The sequence below is a fragment of the Coloeus monedula genome (assembly GCF_965178545.1).
Source record: "Coloeus monedula genome assembly, chromosome: 16".
Classification (NCBI taxonomy): Eukaryota; Metazoa; Chordata; class Aves; order Passeriformes; family Corvidae; genus Coloeus; species Coloeus monedula.
In genome coordinates, this window is record NC_138796.1 from 7,810,059 (window position 1) to 7,833,216 (window position 23,158).

The window sequence follows — 23,158 nt, forward strand, 5'->3', positions numbered from 1 at the left end:
GGAAACTGGAAAAACAAAAGGGGCATTTAGAAGGGACTGGTTTAGAGGATGAGAAATGTTGAATAATGTTACACCTGATAGCAGATGCTTTCTCAGCGACCAGCACGGAGGTGTTTACTAAGAGGATACTCAGTGTATGTTTATGCTCAAAAATACTATTTATGAACTCCACACAGCCAGGTGCTTGACGCCTATAAATTATATGAAGTAAAAATCACGGCAGCATCACAAGTAGTGAATTTAGATGGGATATTGGGAAGGAATTGTTCCCTGGGAGGGCGGGGAGGCCCTGGCACAGCGTGCCCAGAGAAGCTGGGGCTGCCCCTGGATCCCTGGAAGTGTCCAAGGCCGGGTTGGACGGGGTTTGGAGCAGCCTGGGATAGTGGAAGGTATCAGAGGTGGATGAGCTTTAAGGTCCCTCCCAACCCAAACCATTCTGATTCTATGAGGAAAACCTGAGGAATTTAACTTAAAATGATCCCCCGGTCCAACCCCTGCCCAGGCAGGGTCACCTGGAGCAGGTGACACAGGAACGTGTCCAGGTGGGTTTGGGATGTCTCCAGAGAGGGAGACTCCACACCCTCCCTTGGCAGCTGTTCCAGGGCCCTGCCACCTCCACGGAAATAAGTTTTTCTTTAAGTTGAGGTGGCATTTGTTGTGTTAATCTGTCCTGAGCTCCGCTGGTCCAAGCATGGTGCTGGTAACACCAAGGTTGTGGATTCAATCCCTGTATGAGCCATTCGCTGAAGGACTCGATCGTCCTTGCGGGTCCCTTCCAAATCACAGTATTCTGCGATGTGGATTCTGGTTTAGCTCAGGGTATCACTCCTCATCCTGTTGCTAAGCACCACCGAACAGAGCCTGGCACCATCCTCCAACACCCCTTGGAAATATTTGGATCCATGGGATCCCTTCTCAGCTTCCCTTCTCCAGCCAGTCCCAGCTCCGGCAGCCTCATCACAGAGATGCTCCAGACCCCTCACCAGCTCCGCGGTTCCGCTGGCCGCTTACGTTATTTTTTTTAAATAAAACTTTGCATTTTCTCGCCGGTTCGCTGAGAACTTTCCCCGTTTCTTCCCGTTTTTCCCCGTTCCCCCTCTATTTTCCCCCGTCCCTGCCGTGACCCCTCACGCGCGCGCCCGGCCGGGCCGCCCATGCTCGCTGTGCCCGACATGGCGGCGCCGCTTTGCACAGAATTCTCCCTATTTCCCCCCATTTCTCCCCGATTCTCCCCGTTTCCCCCCGTCCCCGCCGTGTCCCCTCACGGGCCCGCCCCGCCCGGCCGCACATGCTCGCTGTGCCCGACATGGCGGCGCCCAGCGCGGGGCTGCGCCAGCGCCGCCCGGGCCGCGACCGAGCCCCCGATGGAGCCCCCGGAGCGGCCCCCGCTGCATCCCCCGATTCCCCCGAGCCCGGCGTCGGTGCCGCGGCCTCGCCGCTCTCCCCGGGCACCTTCTGGCTGACCCGCATCGTGTTGCTGCGCTCCATTGCCCTCCTGTACTGTGAGTGCCGGGCGGGCGCTGCCCCTGCGCCCCGCGCTGTCCCCGAGTGGTGAGCGGGGACGGCAGCCAGGGAACGGCTGGAGCTGTGCCAGGGAGGGTTAGGGGGGAGAGCAGGGAAAGGTTCTTCCCCCGGAGGGTGGTGGGGCACCGAGCAGGCTCCCCAGGGAATGGGCACATTCCCAAGGCTGCCAGAGCTCCAGGAGCGTTTGAACACCGCTCGCAGGCACGTGGTGAGATCCTTGGGCATGTCCTGTACAGGAACAGGACTCGGTGATCCCTGTGGGTCCTTCGCAATTCAGTTTATTCTATGATTATATGAACCTTGTGGGTTTGCTCCAGCTCAGGATATTCCATGATTCTCTTCTTTTTCACTCCTACTTTCCTGGTGGGTTGGGAACCCTGTGGCTGATGCTGGGATGGGGTTGGTGATGTTGGAAGCTGGTGGAGCTGGAAGGAGAAGTTTGCTTGCACCACAAGGCTGGTACCTCTCAGCAGAGCTGTTTGGAGCTGCTCATCCTTTCCCTTCGACTTGTGAGCTCCCAGTGCAAGAACTTTTTGTCTTATGCAGCAGCAGGACTAGAGAGAGAGTTGACATCCCTGGGTGCCAACACCACCAACCAGGACCTACAGTCGACATGACCTTAAATTATTCCACAGTAAAAGCAGTTTCCAGCCTCTGCCGTGCTTGTTTGCCTCTTGCTTTGGCACTGAGAGCTGCGCTCAAAGCCCGCTGGTGCTCCATTTAAAAATATTTACAGTGAAACCAAAACTGACAAGTAACACACTACAGTACAAATTCTAAACTTGCCCCAGATTTGTCCATGGAATCGTTAGAATTTGTAGCCTGCCAGCCTGCTTAGATTATTTTGCATCAAAACCATGCAGAAGTTGTAGTTTCGTATGGTTTTGACACGTGCTCTGGTTCTAGTTTGGTTTCAGCTCTCAGTGAAATGCGAGGTTATGACTCTTTCAGTCAAAATGAAAGCGATTCCAATATTCCCCCGTGTGTAAATCCAGGCTGCTGAGTTTCCCGTGGCTCAGTTTGCAGTTTTCTTATGAAAAACTGATTGCTGTTCTCTGCTGTGCCTTCGGTGGAGGCCGCTGCTTCCTGGGGTGGATTTGGGGTGATAAATGTGCCACACCTGGGAGCTTACGGGGTGTCGGGGGTGGGAAGGGAGCAGGGGCTGCCTGGAGGGGTGGGAATTGGTGAAAATCAAAGGTGTGGGACTTTGTGGTGAGTGGGACAGCTGGGACAACGAGGTGGGGAACAAGGATCTGATTGGGGGTCAGGTGAGTTACTGGTGGAAGTGATTGAAACTGGTGGGCTGCAGGAGAAAAGGAGGCTGGGAGTGCCTGAGCCAGAGGATGAAGCTGAGTTTGCAGGTTGGTGAGTAGGTGTGGGATGCTAAAAAAGAGGGAGACTTCTTTATGGTGCTTTTTCAAGCAAGAGAAAGGTGTGGGAACACCAGAAGGTAGCTGAGGGAGGGAGGGAGGAGACCCCAAAATGCTTCTGTAGTGTAGAACAAGGAAACCTTTTGGAGAGTGGAGTGTCAGAGGGAGGATTTTGAGTACTGGAGCTGGAAGGAGCGGGGCAGGAGGATGTTTGTGTCCCTTGTGAAGGGAAGAGGTATAGGAGAGAAAAGTTCACCTGCTTGTTGTGCAGCTTGTGCTTGGCTGCACTCGGGTCCTGGGGAGTTCTGCTGCTGGTTTGGGGTGATCCAAGGTCAGGGACCTCGGCCTGGTTTAACACAGGTCAAATTCCTGCTGGCAGCAGTGCTGGGGCTGGCAATACAGCAGAGGTGTCCCACAAGAACTTGTGGGGTGGAAGCTGCTTGTTGTGTGTGAGCTGGAGAGGTTGTGGGCAGGCAGATTCCCTCTGGGGCAGCCCTGGGGTGGGATGCTCCAGAGGGAAGGTGGATTGCCCTTTGATCTCTGTGGAGAGCCTGGGTTTTTTAGAAACAGCAGAAAACAATTTTGTGCCTCTGTGCCAAGCTGCTCTTGCAGGTTTTTTTCTGGAGATGGAAGCATTTACTGTGACAGCTGATTTTTCTCCCAGACGCGGCGATTCCGCGCGCGCCGAGGCTCAGACTCGCTGAGGAGACGGCTGATGCCGTTGTGACAGTTTGACATTCCTCAGTCGTGGGATGTTTTCCCCCCTTCTTTCATTTCACCCTTTTATGTGTAACCCTTTCCTTCCTGCTGGGCTGAGCAGTGAACCCTCTGAGGGGAATTTGTGTTAAAGGTGTTGGGGAAGTGGGCACTGCCTGGTGATTGGAGCCCCTCTGGGAGCTGAGGGTTGTTCCCCCTCCTGGGTGGAATGGAGGGATGGGAGAGCGCAGGATCCTGAGGATGGGATGGAGAGAAATGGGATTTGGGGTGTACAGTGACCCCAAAGCGTGGTCTGGGGGCCTGTCACCTCCTTCCTGCCCCCCACCCCGTTCCCAAAGGAGGTGGTCATTGCCTGGTGCAGGCAAGGGAGATGTTTTCCCTGAGGATCTTCCCATGCAGAAGGAGGACAGGCAGAGCAAGGCAGGTGTGAAGTGTCTTTCGGTGTGCCCTCTCTTCTCCCCTGCCCCCTTTGCTTGTAACAACTCTCCTCTTTTTTTTTTTTTTTTTTTCCCCTTTGGAAGGGATTTTCCAGGAGCAGCCAGAGCCTGGGAAGTCCCTGGCAAAGCAGCTGCTGTGTGAGAGGCAGGTTGGAGATGGGAGGTGGGAGAGGATCTGAGGATTTGGGGAGGTCAGAGACCAGCCCCACCTGCTGCTGGCAGGAGTGGGAAGGCAGGGAAAGTGGATCCAGCTGAAAGGGCTCTGTGAGGCTGGGTCCTTGCTGCACTGTCCTGGCACTCCATCCTTTGGAAATTGTCTCTCTCCATGTTTCCTGATGGCTCCTTCAGGTCCTGGAAGGCCACAATGACATCTTCTTCAGGCTGAACAACCCCAGCTCTCCCAGCAGAGCTGCTCCATCCTTCTGCTCATCCTGGTGCCTCCTCTGGACTGGTTCCAGCAGTTCCACATCCTTCCCATGCTGGAACCCTGTGCTGAAGGCAGCTCTGCAGTGGGGTCTCACCTGGGCAGGGCACAGGTTCAGACCAATGCCAGTTTGGGATTTGCAGCCTTTCCATCCTGCTCTTGCCCCGTGTGTTTGTTCCCTGTGACAGGGGTCGGTGTTTTGGCAATACAGAAATACTTTGAGGTCTTGTTGGAAGTGCTCTTACAGGTAAATAGCTGGTCCCAAAGCTCTCGACAACAAACGTGCAGTATTTGCTCTCTTCACCCTCCTTCTAAATCATTTTTAAGTGCCCTTTTTGGGTGATTACTATTAGCAGATTCCAGCTGTAGAAATTGAAGTAATTAGATACCACCCTCCCCAGTCTCAGCCAGGCTCTGTGAAGAGCTTTGAAATAAAACCTATTATTTAAATCCAGTTTATCTTCCTTCTCCTTATGTATTGTTTAATAGTATTTTCTTTCCCCAGAGCTAGAGCTATGGGAGGTTCATGCTTCTTCTTCCTAAATCTGAAATCTAAAGCCCTCTCGGGGGGTTTGGCTTCCTGTAGGTTCCTGGCTCTCCCCGGTGTCCTTCCTCTTCTCTTTCTCTGCCATCTCCCCTGCTTTCCCTTCCCTCAGTTTTATTAAAAGGCTCCCAGTAACTTTCAGCCTGCCTGGTCAGGATTAGAGAACATCTTCAGGCACTTTTGCTGCCCTGGAAGGTTTTATTTCAGCTCAGTGCTCGTTAGCAAGGCTGTGCAGCACCAGCAGCGTGTCAGCACTGGGTCTTCTGAGCAGCTGCATCCCGCTGGAAAGGGAAAAAGGTTCTCTTCTCCACTCTTGTTATCAAGCTCCCAGTCAGCTCCTTGCCCAGAGCTGCTCTGGAGCAGAGGGACCTTCCCAGGGCATCCTCCAGCTGCAGGCTGGGGTGGTTTTGAGCAGCCTGAGACCCAAAGGGAAGCTTTTTCTATTTACACACCTTTTCAAACAAGGAGGCAGCGGGGAGATGAGCACTTCAAAACCCCCTGAGCAACCACCCCAAAGTCTTCAGCTTGGCTGTGAAAGGCAAGAAAACAAAAAAGGTGTTAAGAACAGAGGACTTTGTTGTGTGTTTTTTGTGGGTGCTTGGCTTCACCCTTCGCTCAGTGCTCTGGTGTTGTTGCTTCTGTGTTGCAAGACTTTGCAGGGGAATTCATCAATTGGAAACTTACTCGATTCATTTCTCTGGTAATAAAGAAAATACCAGGAATATTCTGCTCTTCCTTCTTTCCAGCAGTACAACCTCAGCTTGCAGCAGCCAGCTCAGGGCCTGTCCAAATGCCTCCTTGGGTCAAAGGGGCACTTGATAAACTGCTCCAGGCAGACTTTGTGTGTGTGTGCAAAATGTTGTTTGGTTTTCAGGCAGAGCTCTGTGCTCTTGATTCAGTTCTTCTTGTGGTTTGGGCATTGAGGAAAAGTTAAGGCTTCTTTTAACAGGGCGTGGGGGAAGAGAGAAGAAGCCATATGACTGAAAAGTTTTGGATTTCACATCTTTAAACCTTTCCTGAGCATGAAGAATGGGATTCGCTCGTTCTCCTACCATGAGAGGCTGAGCCTGGACTGGGGGAAAGGAGCTGAGGTGCCAGGGAAATCTGGATGGAGTGAATCCTTTTGGATGGGGACGCTTGGGTGGTGGTTATTGGTACCATGTGGGATTGAGCAAGGAACACGCTGGGTTTGGGGGGAGAGAGGAGGCTGGGAGGGGAAGGAGAAGGTGGAGAGGGGGGAGTTAATGGAAAAGTACAGTGAAGCACCTTGTGAGGTGAGGATAAGTAGGGAAGGTCTATTAGCAGCCCTGATAATTTGCATGTATTATGTAAAGCTCAGCTGGCAGCAGGGAGAGCTCCCATGTGAGCTGTCAAAGCTCCGCAGTGGGAGGCAGACCCGGAGCTGCTCCGCTCCTGCCACCTGCACAGCCTGAGGAATGGCAGATCAGCTGGAACAGAGGGCACTGGCCTGGGCTGAACGCTCCCAAATCCTGGAAGTGTCCATGAAAAGCACAGGCAGTGAGCAGCCCCAGGGCTGATGGAAGCGTGGTGGGGGCTTGTGCCAGGTCTGGAGGCTTGGAGGGGCGTGGGCTCCCTGGGAAAAGCTCCAGGACTGAGGGGAAGTGGGTCAGCGTGCCCCAAGCCCAGCAGAGGGGTGATTGTGCCAGTCAGTGCCCAAGGTGGAAGCAACTTGTTTGCCTTGGAAGGAGTGGAAGATGCAGAGTGGAAAATCCCCGATCACGAGGCCACAGGGGGAGAGGCCTGGAATAGGGGTTGAGGAAGAAGCACAGGCTTTGGGGGAAAAGGGACTTTTTTACCCCCCTGACTAAGCCAAGGTCAAAGGGAAGGTTCCTGGAGAAGGGAGCAGGGCCTGCTACACTGAACTTGAGGATCCAGTTTCTCTGGGGTTCAGGGAGAGGAAGCAATGACAAGCTGATAAATAACTTCCCTTTTTCCCTCCTGGATCTGGGCATCTCCTGTGTTGCTGAAATCCTTTGTGGTCTCTGTCTTCAGTTTCAGCTCTTCCCTGTGTCCAGCAGCACAGGAGCTGCTGCCTGAGGGGGAAACCTCTTGGAGAGGGAGCTGGGAGGGCATGGATGGATGGGTGGATGGATGGATGGAAGTGGGAGGTGCCTCGGGGATGAGCCCTTCAGAGGTGCTCCAGAAGATGCTGGAGATGGGTGAAGAGGGAGCCCGGAGTCATCCAGACGCAGACTGAGCGTGGGGAGTGTCCAGGAGAGGGAGCTGGATCTGGGATGGAGCTCTGGGAATGCTGCACGTGTGTGAGCATCGCCTGGGAGGTGATGGATCAAACACAGGTGGAACAGTGGGATTTGCTTTGGGGGAGGTGAATTCTCCTGAAATTAGGGTGGCTGCTGCTGGGGTTTGGCTGCAAAGGGTGATGTGGGAAATCCCAGCAGTGGGAAATGGATGTCCTGGGAGGAAACCCCTTTGGAGCCTGAGCTGGGCCATCCTAAAATGTGCATTTCATGGCAGCTCCAGTGCTGTGTTTGCTGCCTGCAGGCTCAGGGAGGCTGAGCACAGTTTTGTCTGTACCATGTGGACTTTGCTGGAATTGCTGGCGTTTGTTTTTCCTAATTTACCTTTTCCTTGTTTGTCTGGCATACAGTGCAGGGGTCTAATTTAGACTTTTTTAGGCAAAAACCTACTCAGCACTTCTTATGGGTTGGGGCAGCAATTCTGGAGCATTTAGAGGTGAATTTGATTAGCACTTTTGGAAAACTGTGCAGCAAATTGCAGTGCTAATCATGGGAAATCAAGCCATGGAGTTTTAAGGCAGAACTGGCCTTTGCTTGGCTTTTTTTTAGCCAGAAATGAAGCTATTAAGCTGTCTAAAGCTCAGAAGAATTATATTTCAATTATATTTCTGCTGGTTTCATGTCAGACTTTCTGATTACACAGTTGTGCTGAGCTGAGTGTTGGTAGAAAATATGAATAAAATAGAAAACACTTAACCTGTGCTCCAGAACTGATCCTGTAGTGTTGGCATCAGTTTTTCTCATGTCTCTCCCTGTCCATAATTGAATAAAATAATTGAATAAAAATGTCTTTTATTTGTAAAATTATTCACTGTGTATAAAAGATGGATGGGAAGAGACACAACCAATTAACTCCCAACTTTATTGTGTCATCCCTGGGGTTCAGGATCTGCTGGAATCAAAGGGAACCCTTGCAGTGACCTCTGCTGTGTGTTGGATGATGACTTTTAGTGGTTTTAAAATGAGAATAAAATCCATGGCTGTGTGCTGAGAGCTGGGGGAGTGTTAAGTGGATTAAGTGGAACCCACTGGAGACCTTTGTCTGGGGAATGGGACTTTCAGTTGGATTCCCTGGGGCTGCAGACTTTGGGTTGCTGCTCCAGACTTCAAAGAAATGGGAATTTGGGCTCTGATTTCACACAGGCTCTCCCCCAGCGCTCCCAGTTCGAGACACCAGATGAACACCAGGATTGTTGTTTGCAGAATGCCAGCATTGAGATAAGCAAGGAAACAGATTTGATCATTAACCAGGGAGCATTGGGGAGGGGAACAAATCAGCCTTTTGCAAGAGCTCTGGTGCTGCTGCCCGTGACATGGCTGGTGTTTGGATAATGTTTGAAGGATGGGTAAATTAGTGGATGCAGCCTAATCAGGAAATGTTGGCCTTGCTCATTACTGGTTTTTTTTTTTCCCCCTGAGATGTGGAGATTACTGGAGTTACAAACTGCAAATTGGTAACTGCAGGAGATGCCTAAAATATGAGATAATCCCTAAAAACTGCCCAACTTTCTCTGTAGGCCATCAAAAGAACTGTAATTAAATTGCTGATGTGCTGTTAAAAAAAGCATCTGGCTGGTCTAAGATAGTCCAGGGCAGGAGCAGAGACACTATAAACGGGACATCTGTAGTGACGTGGGAAAGTGGGAATTCAGGGGATGGGAAGATGTTAAGATCTTGGATTTCCAACCTTCCAGGGTATGGGAGGATCCAGAGGGTCAGGCCATGGCAGAGCTGCTGTTTGGGGCAGTTGTGGAGAGCCACGAACCATTGTCTGCCCAAAGAACTGAGCGTGCCTGGAACAGCTCCAGGGCCCTCAGCACAGGAAGGAATCGTTGGAGCAACTCCAGAGCTGCTCCCAGGGCTGGAGCCACGCTGGGAGAGCTGGGGGTGCTCACCTGGAGGAAACTCCAGGGAGACCTCAGAGCCTCTTCCAGGGCCTAAAGGGGCTCCAGGAGAGCTGGAGAGGGACTGGGGAGGAGGGATGGAGGGACAGGACACAGGGAATGGCTTCCCACTGCCAGAGGGCAGGGCTGGATGGGATATTGGGAAGGAATTGTTCCCTGTGAGGGTGGCAAGGCCCTGGCACAGGGTGCCCAGAGAAGCTGTGGCTGCCCCTGGATCCCTGGCAGTGTCCAAGGCCAGGCTGGACGGGGTTTGGAGCACCCTGGGACAGTGAGAGGTGTCCCTGCCCATGGCAGGGGTGGGATGAGAGGATCTCTAAGATCCCTTCCCACCCAAACTATTCTGGGATTCTGTGAACACCTCTTTAATGGGGTGTATGAGTTTAAAATGTCTCATTAGCAATAATTTGAAATATGAAGTGTTTTTAATATAAGGAAAAGATTCCGGTCCTTGATAGATGCCCAGGAAATGTTACATAAAGATGGAGATCTGCTCTCCTCCAAAGCCAAGAGAGGATGTATAGAGTTCCTTTGCCTTCTGCATTGTGGTTTATAGAAACCATGGGATCCTGGAGTGCTTTGGGTTGGAAGGGACCTTAAAAGATCATCCAGGTGCACCCCCTGCCATGAGCAGGGAACCTTCTGCTTGAGCACTGCTGGAGATGAGGGTTTGTGAATGAATTCCTTCCACGAATTGCTTCTGTAACTCTGGATTCAAAACACATCCCTCATCCTGGGTGATTCCTAACGCATTTTCCCCTCTCCTTGTTTTCCTGCAGTCGTGGCCTTCCTGGTGGCGTTCCACCAGAACAAGCAGCTGATAGGAGAGAAGGGGCTGCTCCCCTGCAAGCTCTACCTGCAGGATGTCAAGAAGTACTTCAAAGGGAAGGTGGGGCTGGATGCCCTGAGCTACGCACCCACGCTCATCTGGTTCCTGGACTGGTCTGACATGGACAGCACCCTGGATTGCCTGGCCCTGGCTGGCCTGGCATTGGCAGCCTTTGTGCTGCTGACTGGCTGTGCCAACATGGTCCTCATGTCCCTGCTGTGGCTGCTCTACCTCTCCTTGGTCAACGTTGGACAGATCTGGTGGGTTCTCAATCCCTCTTATTTTGCTTTTCCCTCGTGCTGTTTGTGGTGCACATTGATTTTTCCTGTTCTGTTTGGAGCATTGGAAGGTTCCATTCCCTCCATCCCTTGTCCCAAGTCCCTCTCCAGCTCTCCTGGAGCCCCTTTAGGCCCTGGAAGAGGCTCTGAGGTCTCCCTGGAGTTTCCTCCAGGTGAGCACCCCCAGCTCTCCCAGCGTGGCTCCAGCCCTGGGAGCAGCTCTGGAGTTGCTCCAACGATTCCTTCCTGTGCTGAGGGCCCTGGAGCTGTTCCAGGCACGCTCAGTTCTTTGGGCAGACAATGGTTCGTGGCTCTCCACAACTGCCCCAAACAGCAGCTCTGCCATGGCCTGACCCTCTGGATCCTCCCATACCCTGGAAGGTTGGAAATCCAAGATCTTAACATTGTTCCTCACCAGCTTATCCATGTAGGAATGTGAGATAAGGACAGCACCTGGCACAAATTATTTATGGGCGTCTCCCAGCTCTGTCTTACCTGGGCTATCCACCCTGATTTCTCCTCTGTCAGTTGCCTGCAGGATTGGATTTGATGATCCTCGTGGCTCCCTTCCCACTGAGGTTATTCCGTAACATTCCGTGCTGTGTCATCCCAGCTGTGCAGTGCTTCCCCTCGTGGCTGCTGCAAGAGAATTCCCTCAATAATTACTTTTAGGATGGTTTCTCAGTTTTCAGCTCTGTCCAGAAAAGAGCTGGAATTCTGTATTTCAGAATAAGTACAGAAAGCTTGTTGGGGGGGGGGGGGGGAAGGAGAAACCCTGACTCCCTGTAAATCACCTTGCTGCAGGGCAGGGCTGTGGTGCAAAAATAAAGGGTGTAGGTTGTCCTTGCTCTTGTGAAGACCCCAAATACATTCGTTGAAAGAGGATGTGCCCTTAATAAAACCCTTCCAAAGAGGTCCTTTAGGTGACCTCTTTGCCTGCAGCTGAGGTGATGTGACACCTTTGCAGAGGGAAAAGGTTCTGCTGTGAAGAGGTGCCCAGGGATATTCTTCCCAAATTTTCTGGCTCTACAGCGGGACACCTTTTCCACAGATGGGCTCAGTGGATTTGGTTTTAAGGATTTGGGTGTGCTGTCCCATTCATTCCCATCCTACTCTGGCTGGAATGTAAGTGGGTGAAGGAGAACAGCCTCTGAAAAGCTCCATTCTCTGAGCTCTTAACTCAGCATGAACTTAAAGCTGTGAAACCAAGCCAGAGAGTTGGAAAAATAACTTGGTGGATGGTTTTCCATTGCCTGTTTCCAGATTGTTCCAGAGCTGCTTGTCTGTTTTCTGGATGTTTTAATGCTAAAGGGCAGGAATTCAAGCATCATCCTGCTCTGGTTTCCAGGCATACAGGAGCCTCTGCTGTAGCAGAGCAATCTGGATGTGATCCTTGGCTTCTTCCTCTTTGTGTTTCTGTTTGGAGGGGGGGAAAATAAAAATCCCAACAACCTCCCCCTGAAGCTGCCAAGGTTTTGTAGCTGAGAGCTGGAGCTGCAGTGACTCCAAGGCTGGAGGTTTGGTGGGTTAATTCTTGGAGCAGTGAGATAATTAAGACAGGCTCTCTTCATTAGTGCCCACAGCTCTCTGGAAAGCTCTTTGTGCTGGTGCTGTAGAGTTCTGAGAGTTTTATTTTTAATAAAAAGCTCCACCTGGGATGTGTTTTCCATGTGTTTGAGCAGTGTGTGCAGTGCTGGTCCTCTGCTCCCACTTCTCCTGGCACAGGGGGTGGTGTCTCCTCTGGCAGTCCTGCAGAGCTCCTGAGGTTTTACCAGAAGAATTCCAGGTGTGCCTGGTGTACTTGGCGTGGCTTTTTGGGCACCTTTTTCAAGGAAGAGGAAAAAGGTGGTGGATACAGAGGGGAGCCTTCTCCTCTCTTCCACCAGACCATGTCCAAACCCCTCTTCCTGAGCAGGGTGGAAGCTCAGGGATGAATTTTGGGTCTCTTCCCAGCTCCAAGACAATGATCTGCCTGGCAGGAATGCACATGGAGCCTGGAGTTTGCCTGTTGTGGTTGAAAGGAATTGACTCTTGATGGTTGAGATAAGGCCGGATTCCCTCCCCCCCGCCCCCTTTCTCCTTGAAATTTGTGGGGTGAAATCTAGCCTGGTGCTCCAGGGATTGAGTTGGGATCTTCTGGGAAAGGGGTAAGAGAGAAAAGCGGGGATTGGGGATGTTCCCTCAGCTTCGTTTCCTCTTAATATCCTATATTAAACAGGAAATGAGGTGGCTGTTGGGAGGGAGAAGAATCAAAGCAGCCCAGCTCCTTCAGCTGCAGCCTCATTTTTCATCAGATCCTCTGGAATGGGTCGCTGGGTGGCCAAACCCAGATTATTCCTGTTGTGTATGTGGTGTGACATGGAACTCTCTGGAGAGGGGGATGCTGGGTGCTTCCAGTGCAGGGAATGAGCAAAGCAGGATTCCCTGAATTCTCCCTGTCCCTCAGGAATTGTGGTGGTGGAAAGGGGTGAGCTCAGAGTACCCAAAATCTGCTGGTGGGTGGGCAGCGTTGGTCTTAGAGCTTAGGCTGGCCTTAAAACCAAGGCTGGCTTGAAAATTCCCGTCTCACACTGGTTCGTAGGTGGGGTTAGATGGTCCTTTAGTTGTCCTGCTCCCAGTTTGGGGCAGATTGAGAGGTTTTGATGAGTTCTGTTGCTTCTCTGAAGCACCTGCAGGAGACCACAGCTCTCCTGGAAAGGACAATGTCAGGCATTCCTGACAGGAGTGATGAGGCAGCTCAGCAGAGAGGTGCCTGAAATGAGGAAAATTTCTCCTGTGGCCACATTATTTTGAGTTTTTGTACAAAATCTTGCTGTCCCTGTTCACTGGCCAGTGTGGGCTGCTCTGAGCCAGCCCCATGGGCTCTCCCATCCACCAAAACCTTCAGCTGAGCTTGCCTGGGAAGCCAGTCCAGGGAAGATCCGGCATGCTAAGCAGGAATAGAGCTCTCCTCTTCAGGCCAGTGAGGGACAATTTATTCCTTTTATCGCCTTTTTGTCTATTTTAATTGTAAATGTCCCTATTTGTTTTGGGCTGCAGTCCCCAGACCCTGGGCGCTGCTGAAGGAGCAGCTCTTTCAACTGCTGCCCAGCTGGCTTGGCCTCAGCCAGGGGAAGCTTTGGAAGAGCAAAGTGTCTCCTTTGAAGGGCAGGACATGCTCCCTGCCTGCCCTGGCCCCACCTGGCAGCTGGGGAATATCCATGAGCCTGAGGACAGCACAGCCAGGAGCAGCTGAGGGCTTGGAGGGTGTTAAACCCGCAGGAAAACTGCTCCTGTGAGCTGTTTGTAGTGGGGTTTGAAGGGTAAGGATTATTTTGGCAACCTAAAATCCCAAGAACCTGGCCCAGTTTGTTGCCCTTGACTTTGCCAGTTTGTTGTCTTCCACTCTGAACAGTCTGCAATAAGATGCACCTTGGTGGTTCTCAAAATTAAGTGACCTTGTGGAGAAATGAATTTATTTTGGTGCCTGGGAAGTGTGGGGTCAAGATTCCCAGTGCTCTCCACCTTCAAACTGGGCAGGTTTTGTCCTTCTGGGCACAGTGTTTCCCAAAACAGCTGTGGGTCTGCTTGGACTAAACCTGGGTGTGTTTGGGGTCAAGGCCACCCGTGTGATGGTGTCACACTCAGTGTGTCCAGCTTAAAATACTGGGGTGTTTTTTTCTTTTATCCCCATCTGCCACTTTGAACTTTTTCCTTTTGAAGTAGGAGACCGTCAAGAGTCTCAAAATCTGCCAGGGCAAAGAATATTTCCAATCTGACCCGTTGGGTGAAGTGCTGAATCGTGATGTTCATTTTAACCTGGATTATTCCTGTCATTTCTGCCCTAGTAAAATAGGACTAAAGTGATAGTGGTCCCAGGTTGAGTAGAGTAGAAGCTGTTTAAAGATGTTTTAAAAGATTTTTGTGGGAATTCCTCATAGTTCCAACATTCACTTTGCAGCCTGCAAATCCAGCTTGTCCAGAGCGCAGCTCCACTGGTCCCATACAAAAGGCTTTGCCTTTCTCCCACTTCCTCCCTTCTGAATATTCCTATAATGGATTTTCATCCATTTGAACAAGGATATGGGAAAAGCTGCCCCTTGGTTTAATCAAAATCCCTGTTGCAGGTGGCCCTGTGAAGCCTCCATTTGAGGCTTCTTTCCCTGTGGTTTCTGTGGGATCTGTGTTTGTGGGGATGGGCATTGTCCTGTGGCAGGACAAGCTGTGTGGGAGAGGCTTCCAGCAGGAGTTAAATCAGCTTTGTTCCAGAAGCACTAATGCACTTCTAAAGTGACTTAGTAATTCTGGAATAAATTCACTTTTATCCCCCAGTAAGGTGTCTCCAGAGAGCTATTACATTTTCTTATAGAAACAAACTTTTCAGCTACTCTGCCACTGATCTCCTGTTTCTTCTGCTGTTGTTTCCTCCCTTCCAGCACTTCCAACTGGCATCTGAAACCCCTTCCTTTCCTTGGGTTGTTGTGTCGGGTCATTTCCCAAAGCTCATTGCCCGTTGTCAGACAGCACAGATTTAAAAAAAAAAAAAAAAAGCTGGAATTGTGGGATTTTAAATGGTGTTGCCTTTATTTTCGTTCATGATTCTGGTGGAGTTACAGGAGCTCAAGGGAATAAGTTAAACAAGGCAATAAATAAAATGTTATAGCATGAGGTGGCTACAAAAAGAGGTTCTTTTCAGTGTGTTCTTCCCTTGTGGAAAAGGGTGGTGCAGCTACTGCCAGCAGGTATTTGGGATCAAGTAAGACCAAGCACTTTTTTTTTTCCTGCAAGGAATATGAAACAGAGCTTCTGTGGCCTTTGAAGCCCAAAAATTGCACAGAGGGGAGGAGATGCTCCACAACTTCCTGGTGGTTTTTCATCTTTAGCTGCTGGAACAGAACAGCTTGGGAGTTTCATATGGAAGGATGAGGCTTGTCTCTGAGGCAGGTGATTTAATTGCAATTAAATGACTGTGATTAGAAGTTCATCTGCAGCAGAGAAAGAGGAAAGGCTGGTGTGTGGTGGAGGGCTAGTGGGGTTTGTCTCATTAAAAAGCACTTGACCCATTCAGGGTTTAATCAGGGTGTGCTGGAGGCTGGGTCAGGCTCAGCTCCAGTGGCTGCTGGAGCTCAGGAGATGCTCAGGGAGTGTTTTCCCTCTCCAGGAAGCTGCTAGTGGCCATTCAGTGAGCCTCTTCCCATGTTCTTTCTTCTTATTTTCTACACCTTTGGGTTCTGAGACTAAAGGGTGTTTGTCCAGAGTGATCCAGCCCAGTAAAGGTTGGAGACAGATCTTTGAGTTTCTCATTCCAGGTTGGAAAGCAGCCAGGGTGTGAATTGGGGCTGGATTAGGCAAAACATTCCCACTTTTAAGCATGTTGGTTTGTGACTCTTTGATGGTGAGGGCACAAGAGTGTGAACAGAATCATCCTGGAATGGATTGGGTTGGAGGGACCTTAAAGCTCATCCCATTCCACCCCTGCCATGGGCAGAGACACCTTCCACTATCCCAGGGTGCTCCAAGCCCTGTCCAGCCTGGCCTTGGACACTGCCAGGGATCCAGGGGCAGCCCCAGCTTCTCTGGGCACCCTGTGCCAGGGCCTGCCCACCCTCCCAGCCAGGAATTCCTTCCCAGTATCCCACCTAACCTTGCCCTCTGACAGTTTGAAGCCATTCCTGCTTGTCCTGTCCCTCCATTCCTTGCAAATCCTTTCTCCATCTTTCTTGCAGGCTCCCTTCAGGTCCTGCAAGGTCACAGTTAGGTCACCCTGAAGTTTTCCAGGCAGAACAATCCCAACTGTCCCAGCTGTTGCTCCCAGCAGAGCAGATCCATCCCTCTGACCATCCTGGTGGCCTCCTCTGGCCTGGAGGAGCCCTGTCCTGACCAGCAGATGAGAGAATCCCCCTTGGAGCTCCCAGCAGCCCAATCCAGCTGCAGCAGGGATCAGTGGATCCCCTCTGGAGCTGTGCTGGCTTTTTAAGCAGTGTGGATAATTCAGGAAGACTTTTTGTCAGACACTGAAGAATCAGGAGCTGGGCAAGGAAGGAGTAGGAACCTGGGTGTCCTGGGTTTTGTCAGGACACCTGGGATTCTCTGGGATCACAGCACAGGTGGGAATGGATCTCTCAGCTGTGTGTGACTGAGTGACCTTGGCAAGGGCTTCCCATCAGTCTCTATCCTGCTTTATCAGCCTGTCTGGAAGTGATACAAGCTTGTACTGAGGGACTGGAATTCTTAACTGAGACCAGCTTTCCATTCAGATTGGAAGTGGAAGCAGAAATTCACGTCGTGCCTGAATCCAGTGTCCAGTTTTGGGTATTAAAAAGAAATATCTTTAGATAAATCTCATTAACCAATATCACCTTGGTGCCTGGGCTAAATTGGAGTAATTTGGAGGTTTTTAGGGCCTTGCAAATAAGTCTTTACCCAGAACCCTTTTTGCAGCCTGGCTTTATTTTCCCAGCTCTCCAAAATACCCCAATGACAACAAGAAGAAGAAAAGTTAGAATATCTTGCTTCTTTATCAGGCCTTGGCAGGGAAGCTCAGGAATTTCTTTGTTATTGTGGCTTGCAGCCTCGCATCCCTTCTGCTCTGAGCTGCCCTCCCTCTGTCCCCAGCAAGCAAAGATTATCTCTGGAAGCGTAAAGGCAGCCTTGCAGGATCTCAGGGGGTCATCCTTCCTGCCCAGGAAGCTGCTTTTTGGCGCTTCCTCCTTGCCCAGAAGAGAGGGAAGGGATCGGTTTCAAAGAATGCTGCGAGCAGCCCTGAGCGCTGGAGATGACACATTAATGAAAACAAAGATTAATTCCATGTGACACCGTTGCCTTGCAGTACAACCGGGAGCTAATGAAGCTAATGAGAACCATATTTGGGGTGAGAGATGAAAATTTAATTGTGGCTGATGGCAGAAATGAATCATGGAGTGTTTTCCCCCCCCTCCCAGCATGGGGAAGGTTTTCCTCTCCCTGCCCCTGGGGTTGGGGTAGGAGCAGTCCTTAAGAGGGGCCAGGTGGGATCTGCTCAGCTGGAATTCCAAGTGGATGGGCAGGAGGAGGTGATCCATGGCTGGATTAGTCCTGGAGACCTAGAAATGTGTGAGGTAAGTGTAGGTGGCACTGGGGAATCTCAGTCTGCAGAGTGCTTGGCAGCAGGGGCCAACCCCAGAGAGATTCATTAGTGCAATTAAAGGATTCTTTTTTTTAATCAAGGAATTACTCACATCCTGTTTTCCTGGGGTTTTACCTGCAGAGCCTTTCTGCTGGTACAGTAGGATCATAGCAGTGCTCAAGAGGTGATTCCCACTTGTTCCAGGTCCTGAATGTGTCCAGGCTGATGCTGATCCCGTGGTTTTCCATCAGGGTCTGTGTCCGGTTCTGCTCCTGCTTCTGGGCACGCACTGGTTTGGCAGCCTGGGGTCCTCTTCCTGCTGCCTGTTCCCATTCTCCCCTTCCCCTGGGCTCAGTGTCCAGCTTAAGGAGAAGCTCAGAGCAGGATTCCCAAGGTTGCCACTTCAGCATCTGCTTTTGGCACTGGCAGGATTTTACCAAAGCAAACCCCACTGGAGTCTGACAAATTGTGCAGTCACCTAAAGCCAGGGTTTGGAATCATTTTTTGACTTTGGAAACGAGTGTGGGCAGAGTTGGTGAGTGCTGGGGCTCAGCTGGATAATTCCCATTTGGTCTCCTGACCAGGCCTTTGCCAGGGGAGCACAGTGTGGTGCTTTGGGAAGAGCCAAGTGGATGCACAGGATGGGACATCCCATTCCACATCCCCTGCTTGGCTCCAGCCCTGCCCAGGCACCTTTCCCAGCACCGAGGAGCAAACCTTCTCCTCCTCCTCCTCCTTCTCCTTCTCCTCCTCCTTTATTTTTAATGTTAGCCCCGTTCCTCCCATTTAAATGTGGATGTTGTAATTACAGAGCACAGAATCCCAGCTTTTAGAGTTCTGTGACCACAAGAAAGTGAATCCAGAAACCAGACTGGTTTCATTTGCTCCCATTCCAGCTGATTTCCTCCCCCCACCACGGCTGTGCAGTGCTAAAGGCTTGGCAGGGACCAGAACCAGCTGTCAGAAAGGTTTCTTACCCCCACACTTTTAAGTTAATGATGTTCTGAAATTAATGGTGCACCAGGCTAATCCTGGATCTCATTTTGATGGATTTGCTGTCTCTTGCCAGCCATGTTTCCCAACTGGGCTGGGGAAGTGGATCCCCAGGTCCCAGGGAAGAAAAACGGGTGGTTTTCCATCCTAAGTGTTTACAGCTTTAATTTGGTTGGTATATTGTGGTTTTCCAGCAAGCTTTCAGTAACTTTTGGAAGCGGTGGATGAGCTTTTCCACTCCTCAGAGCCAGGGAAGTGGCAGTGTCTGGGTGTCCCTTTGCTCTGGAAGGGGCTGTGGCCCCAGGCCGGGCGCAGGAGAGGCTCAAGCTGTGGCACAGGGGGGAGAAGCTGAAGGAGCTGAGTTGGAGTAGCTGAGGGAAAGGAAGAGTGGGAAAGGAAACAGAGATCAGTTGTGTGAAAGAAGCAGAGAGGTTGGAACACTGGCACAGGGTGCCCAGAGGGGTTGTGGAGTCATCCCTGGAATTGTTCCAGGCCAGGTTGGATGGGGCTTGGAGCAGCCTGGGACAGTGGAAGGTGTCGCTGCCCATGGCAGGGGTGGCACTGGATGAGCTGTGAGGTTTTTCCACTCCAAACCATCCCAGGATTCTGCTCTCTGTCCTATCTCCCTGTGGACAGGACAAGAAGCTGCTGGTTTGTGTGATGGGAAGGAAGATCCAGGTTAGGCATAAGGAAAAAGCCTCCTAAATGTCCCTGTGGAACAGCCCCAGGCTGGATCCCTGGAGAGGGAGGGGAATCTCAGTTTCTGCTTGGCCAGGCCTCTGGCTGAGGTGCTCCTCACGCAGTCCTGTCCCAGGACAGGTGCATTTCCCACATTTTCTGTACTTCCATGGCTTCACCCTTTTGAACACCGTGCTGGCTTTGTGGCAGGTGGCTCATCCAGCTTTCCCTGTTGCTGGAATTTTGGAAGGAAGCTGCAGCTGTGTGTGTCCATTTGGTTGCCTGCTGTGGCCTGAGGCTGCTCCAGGGGAGATCATCCCCTGCTTCCTTCCCTCCCTGCCACAGGGAAGATCTGGAGAGTTAAAAATGCCACATTCCCACCTTCCCAGGGATGGGATACCTCACAGTGGTGCTCCCAGCTTGTGGAGACTTCCTGGAAACCTCCTTTTGGGAACCAAATCCTGATGGAAAATAGGAAATATTCCTGTACGCAAATAACTTTTCCCTCATCCCAGGTTCCAGAGCCCAGAGAAAGGAGAGGGATTCCTGATGGAGATGGAAGTTGACATCTGGGTTCACATTCCATGGAGGATGTTCTCTGTGGAGAACAGCAATGGGAGCTGTTAACACCAGCTGCAGATTTAGGGATGCAGCAGGGAATTCTCCTGCCTGTGGAAATTTAGTTGGAAGGAGCTCGTGGTGTTGGGCACTGCTGGGGTAGGTGGGACCGGTTTTACTCCGTTTTTATTACAAATACAGCTGGATTTTCCTCAGAACTTCCATAGATGTAAAGGTAAAGCCTGCCTGTTCTATCCTGTTTTTAATAGACTCCATTTGGAATATTGTTTCAGGAATGTTTTCCAGCCTTAGAGGAAGCCCTGTCACAAACAACCCCTGCATTAAATAACCTGGGCAGCTCTGGGGTGGCTGAGTGGAGAAGGAAATGTAAATTTATGGGGCAAGTCTGGCTGATGAGCTCCTCCTCCTCCTTCAGCAAATAAAAGCCATCATCCCACATGCTTTGCATGCAGGAAAAAAGGAATTCTCTGGAAAAGGTGGCATTTTGTGCTGGGTGAGTTCGGGAATTCCTGATCCCTGGAAGCTCTTGTGGAGCCGTGTCCTCAAATTCTTGCCAGCAGGATGTGTTTTCCTTGGGAATAATGGGGTTCAAACCATGTTTTGCTTTCAGATTTTGCTTTCCAGGAATATATTGGAGCTAGGATTAATCAGCAGGACAAGGTGGTGAAAACCATTTAACTCAAATATTAGATGATGTTTATGATTCCCAGCTGATCTGGGCTAAGTGGGATGTGGATTTGCCTCCCCTGGCAAGTCAGGCCTAGAAATGTTGTCTCTCCGAGCAGAAAACAGCCATGGCATCACTTTTTAATTTGATTTAGGCAATCCAAATGGAGCAGACTTGGAATCAGCAGAATTTCTGGCTCTGACGACGTGCAGATCAAAAGTTCCGCTGGTGAAATTTACCCCCAAGCCTGCAAAATCAAATCCATGTTTTTCCTTGTCATTATCTGTTGGGAATGTTTCAAATGCCGAGGCACAAGTGAAAAAACCACATTGTTACAAGAAATATTTCTGCTAGCTCCTGACAGAGCACCTTGAAAAGGAAAACTGGTGATTAAGGTCAGAACCCCAACCTGAAATGTGGGGGAATTGGGTACCTGCCCTGCTTGTACCTATTAAAAAACTAAGAAATCCCTGCAAGAATTCCTGCTGCTTTTATGGATTCGGAGTGGGCCCTTTGGTTTGGTTTCCTTGGCGTTTGTCTCGCAGGCTTCTTGAGAGGAATAAATCCACAAGTGTTTGCCTGTCATCACATGACAAGGCCGGGAGCCTGGATTGATGTAATCAGCACCAGACACACGTCAGAAAACTTCATGTGGTTCAGCAAAATACAATATTTTATTAATTCCTCATTTGGGGGGGGGGGGGTGTTTTAAATGAGCCTCAGGGGGTTCTTAACTTCTGCCAAGAAATGAGAATAATTCCTCCAAGTTGGTGTTGAGCGGCACCACGAGCGTGATGGAGATCAGCAAAGTGAGGCTCCCTTAACGGCAGAGAGCTTTCTAAAAAGCTGCTTTTATTATTAACAAAACTACAAATTAGCCTGCAATATCAAGGTGTCTTTGTACATCAGCGAATCTGTAGGAAATTGTTGCTAAACATGGTGCAAAATACTGAGATTGTTGGGTTTTAGAGTGAATCAAACCGTGCATAAGTACAAAACGAACGCGCTTACTCAGGGCATCTTCAGTAACAGCGAATCCTTCTGAAAATCTTTCAAACCTGGGGTGGTTTTTAGTTTTGGGGGGTTTTTTTTTGGATTTTTGGGTTAGTTGAATATGCTGCAGATACAAATAATAAAGGCCTGATGTGGGATTGAAGCCATGCCGGGAATGAACACAAGTGGAAGGAGAACATCTTAAAACTCGCTCAATGCTAGGATTAAAAGTCAGTTTTAATCAGAATTGGTGATCTTACAGGAAGTCACCCTGCTGCAGCTGAGGCTGAAGGGAATTCCAGTGGGAAAACCAGGAGCAGCTCTTGGGAAGCCCAGACTGGTGGCATTTGGGGCAGGGGGGGTCCCTTCTGTGTCTGCTGCTTTATGCAAAGAAGGGGGGCAATCCCTTGGAGTGCTGAATAGCCCAAAAAGTTGGGAATTTGCTCTTTTTCCATTTCCAGGCAGCAGCATTTCCCCGTTTGTGTTACATTTTATGCGGTTCAGAACTTTTCTGTCCTCCTTGACAGTGTTTTGAAGCTCCAAAGGTTTAAAGTGAGGAACAAAACTAACACAGGACGTCGATTCCTTGAATTTATCAAGCCCAATTTTAATTCTTTTGCCTTTTCTTCCTTTTGTTTTGCAGGTATTCCTTTGGTAAGTGACTAAAAATGAGCCAAAAGCTGCATTTATCATTTTTTGATGCATTTGTGGGTACGTAGCTTTTACTTTACTCCAACTTGTTTGCTCTTTCTCTGGCATGTTCAAGTTTTGATTCCTTTTTTTACTCTTTCTCTGGCATGTTCAAGTTTTGATTTTTTTTTTTTTTTTAATTAAGGCTATTTTTTTTAAGTTTATATATAATTTTTTTAAGCTTTTGATTATCTTTCACTGCCTTTCTTTCTGCTCCTATGCCCTCAAAGAAAGGAGATTCTGTAAATTGAGGCTGAAGAGAGTTGGTGGAAGGGTTATGTTTATGATGAAGGGAACAAAGGACATCCCTGGGAGGGAACCTGTTCCTCCCAAATTCCCTTTCCACGGGTGATTTGGATATCAGGAATTTCTTACTCCTATCCTGGGCTTTTCCCTGGGATGAGGTGCAGCTGTTTCCCCCTTGGAAGTCAGGACATGCTTTGCCCAGCTTGGTGGGTTGTTTTTTTCAGTTTTCCAACCCATTCCTAAATGGAAAATTAGAAATCCTTCTGGAAGCATTCCTCTCTGTGGAAATATTAGGAAAACTGCCGATTTTCTGGGAATGACTGCCATGGAATAATGTCTTAAACGAGCTTATCTGGCCATGTTTTCTCCCTTCAGGAATGTGCTCGTGCCATGGGATGGGTGGGTGAAGGACGCTGGATCATGGTTGGAGGTGGGATTTGTATTCCCAGCTTGGCTCCGTTCACAGATGGAATCTGGTTGTTCAGAAAGGAGGAATGAGAATGGTTGAATTCCATTTGGGTGTGAATATTAGGGAGGTTTGATCCCTTCTCCTCCTGGGAATTGCAGCTGTCTCCTCGTTTCCAATGGATTGTTTTAATCGTGGGTACTTGAGCTGTCTGAGGGTTTCTGGGAATGTTGAGGTGGAGCTTCTTCAAGTGGAGAAGCAGAGGAATATGGAGAATTTTCCATTATAATCCATAAAACATTCCAGATAATGCTTCCCTGTTGAATGTGGATATTTTATCCAGGACAACACAAACCCAGAGGGTTGGACTGGAGTTACTCATCCTCTGGATGTGTTGCTGATGGGTGTAGAAAAATGGCTTTTTTTTTTTTGCTTTGTTTTCCAAGTGGTGTTTCATCTTTTTTTGGCCTTTCCTTGTGTCCCAACTGGAGACTCCCCCTCCAAGCAGCCCTTTGTACG

At 50.1% G+C, this 23,158-nt stretch overlaps 1 protein-coding gene across 1 annotated transcript; it reads left to right on the top strand.

Moving 5' to 3' along the window:
* Positions 1 to 1,306: 1,306 nt before the first annotated feature.
* LOC309579068 (lipase maturation factor 1-like) lies at positions 1,307 to 10,893 on the top strand (the record flags this gene model as incomplete). The annotated part of the gene is made up of 3 exons (XM_082292101.1): positions 1,307 to 1,502; positions 9,976 to 10,285; positions 10,842 to 10,893. The coding sequence occupies 3 exons, from the start codon at positions 1,307 to 1,309 to the stop codon at positions 10,891 to 10,893; spliced, it is 558 nt and encodes a 185-aa protein (XP_082148227.1).
* Positions 10,894 to 23,158: the final 12,265 nt, after the last annotated feature.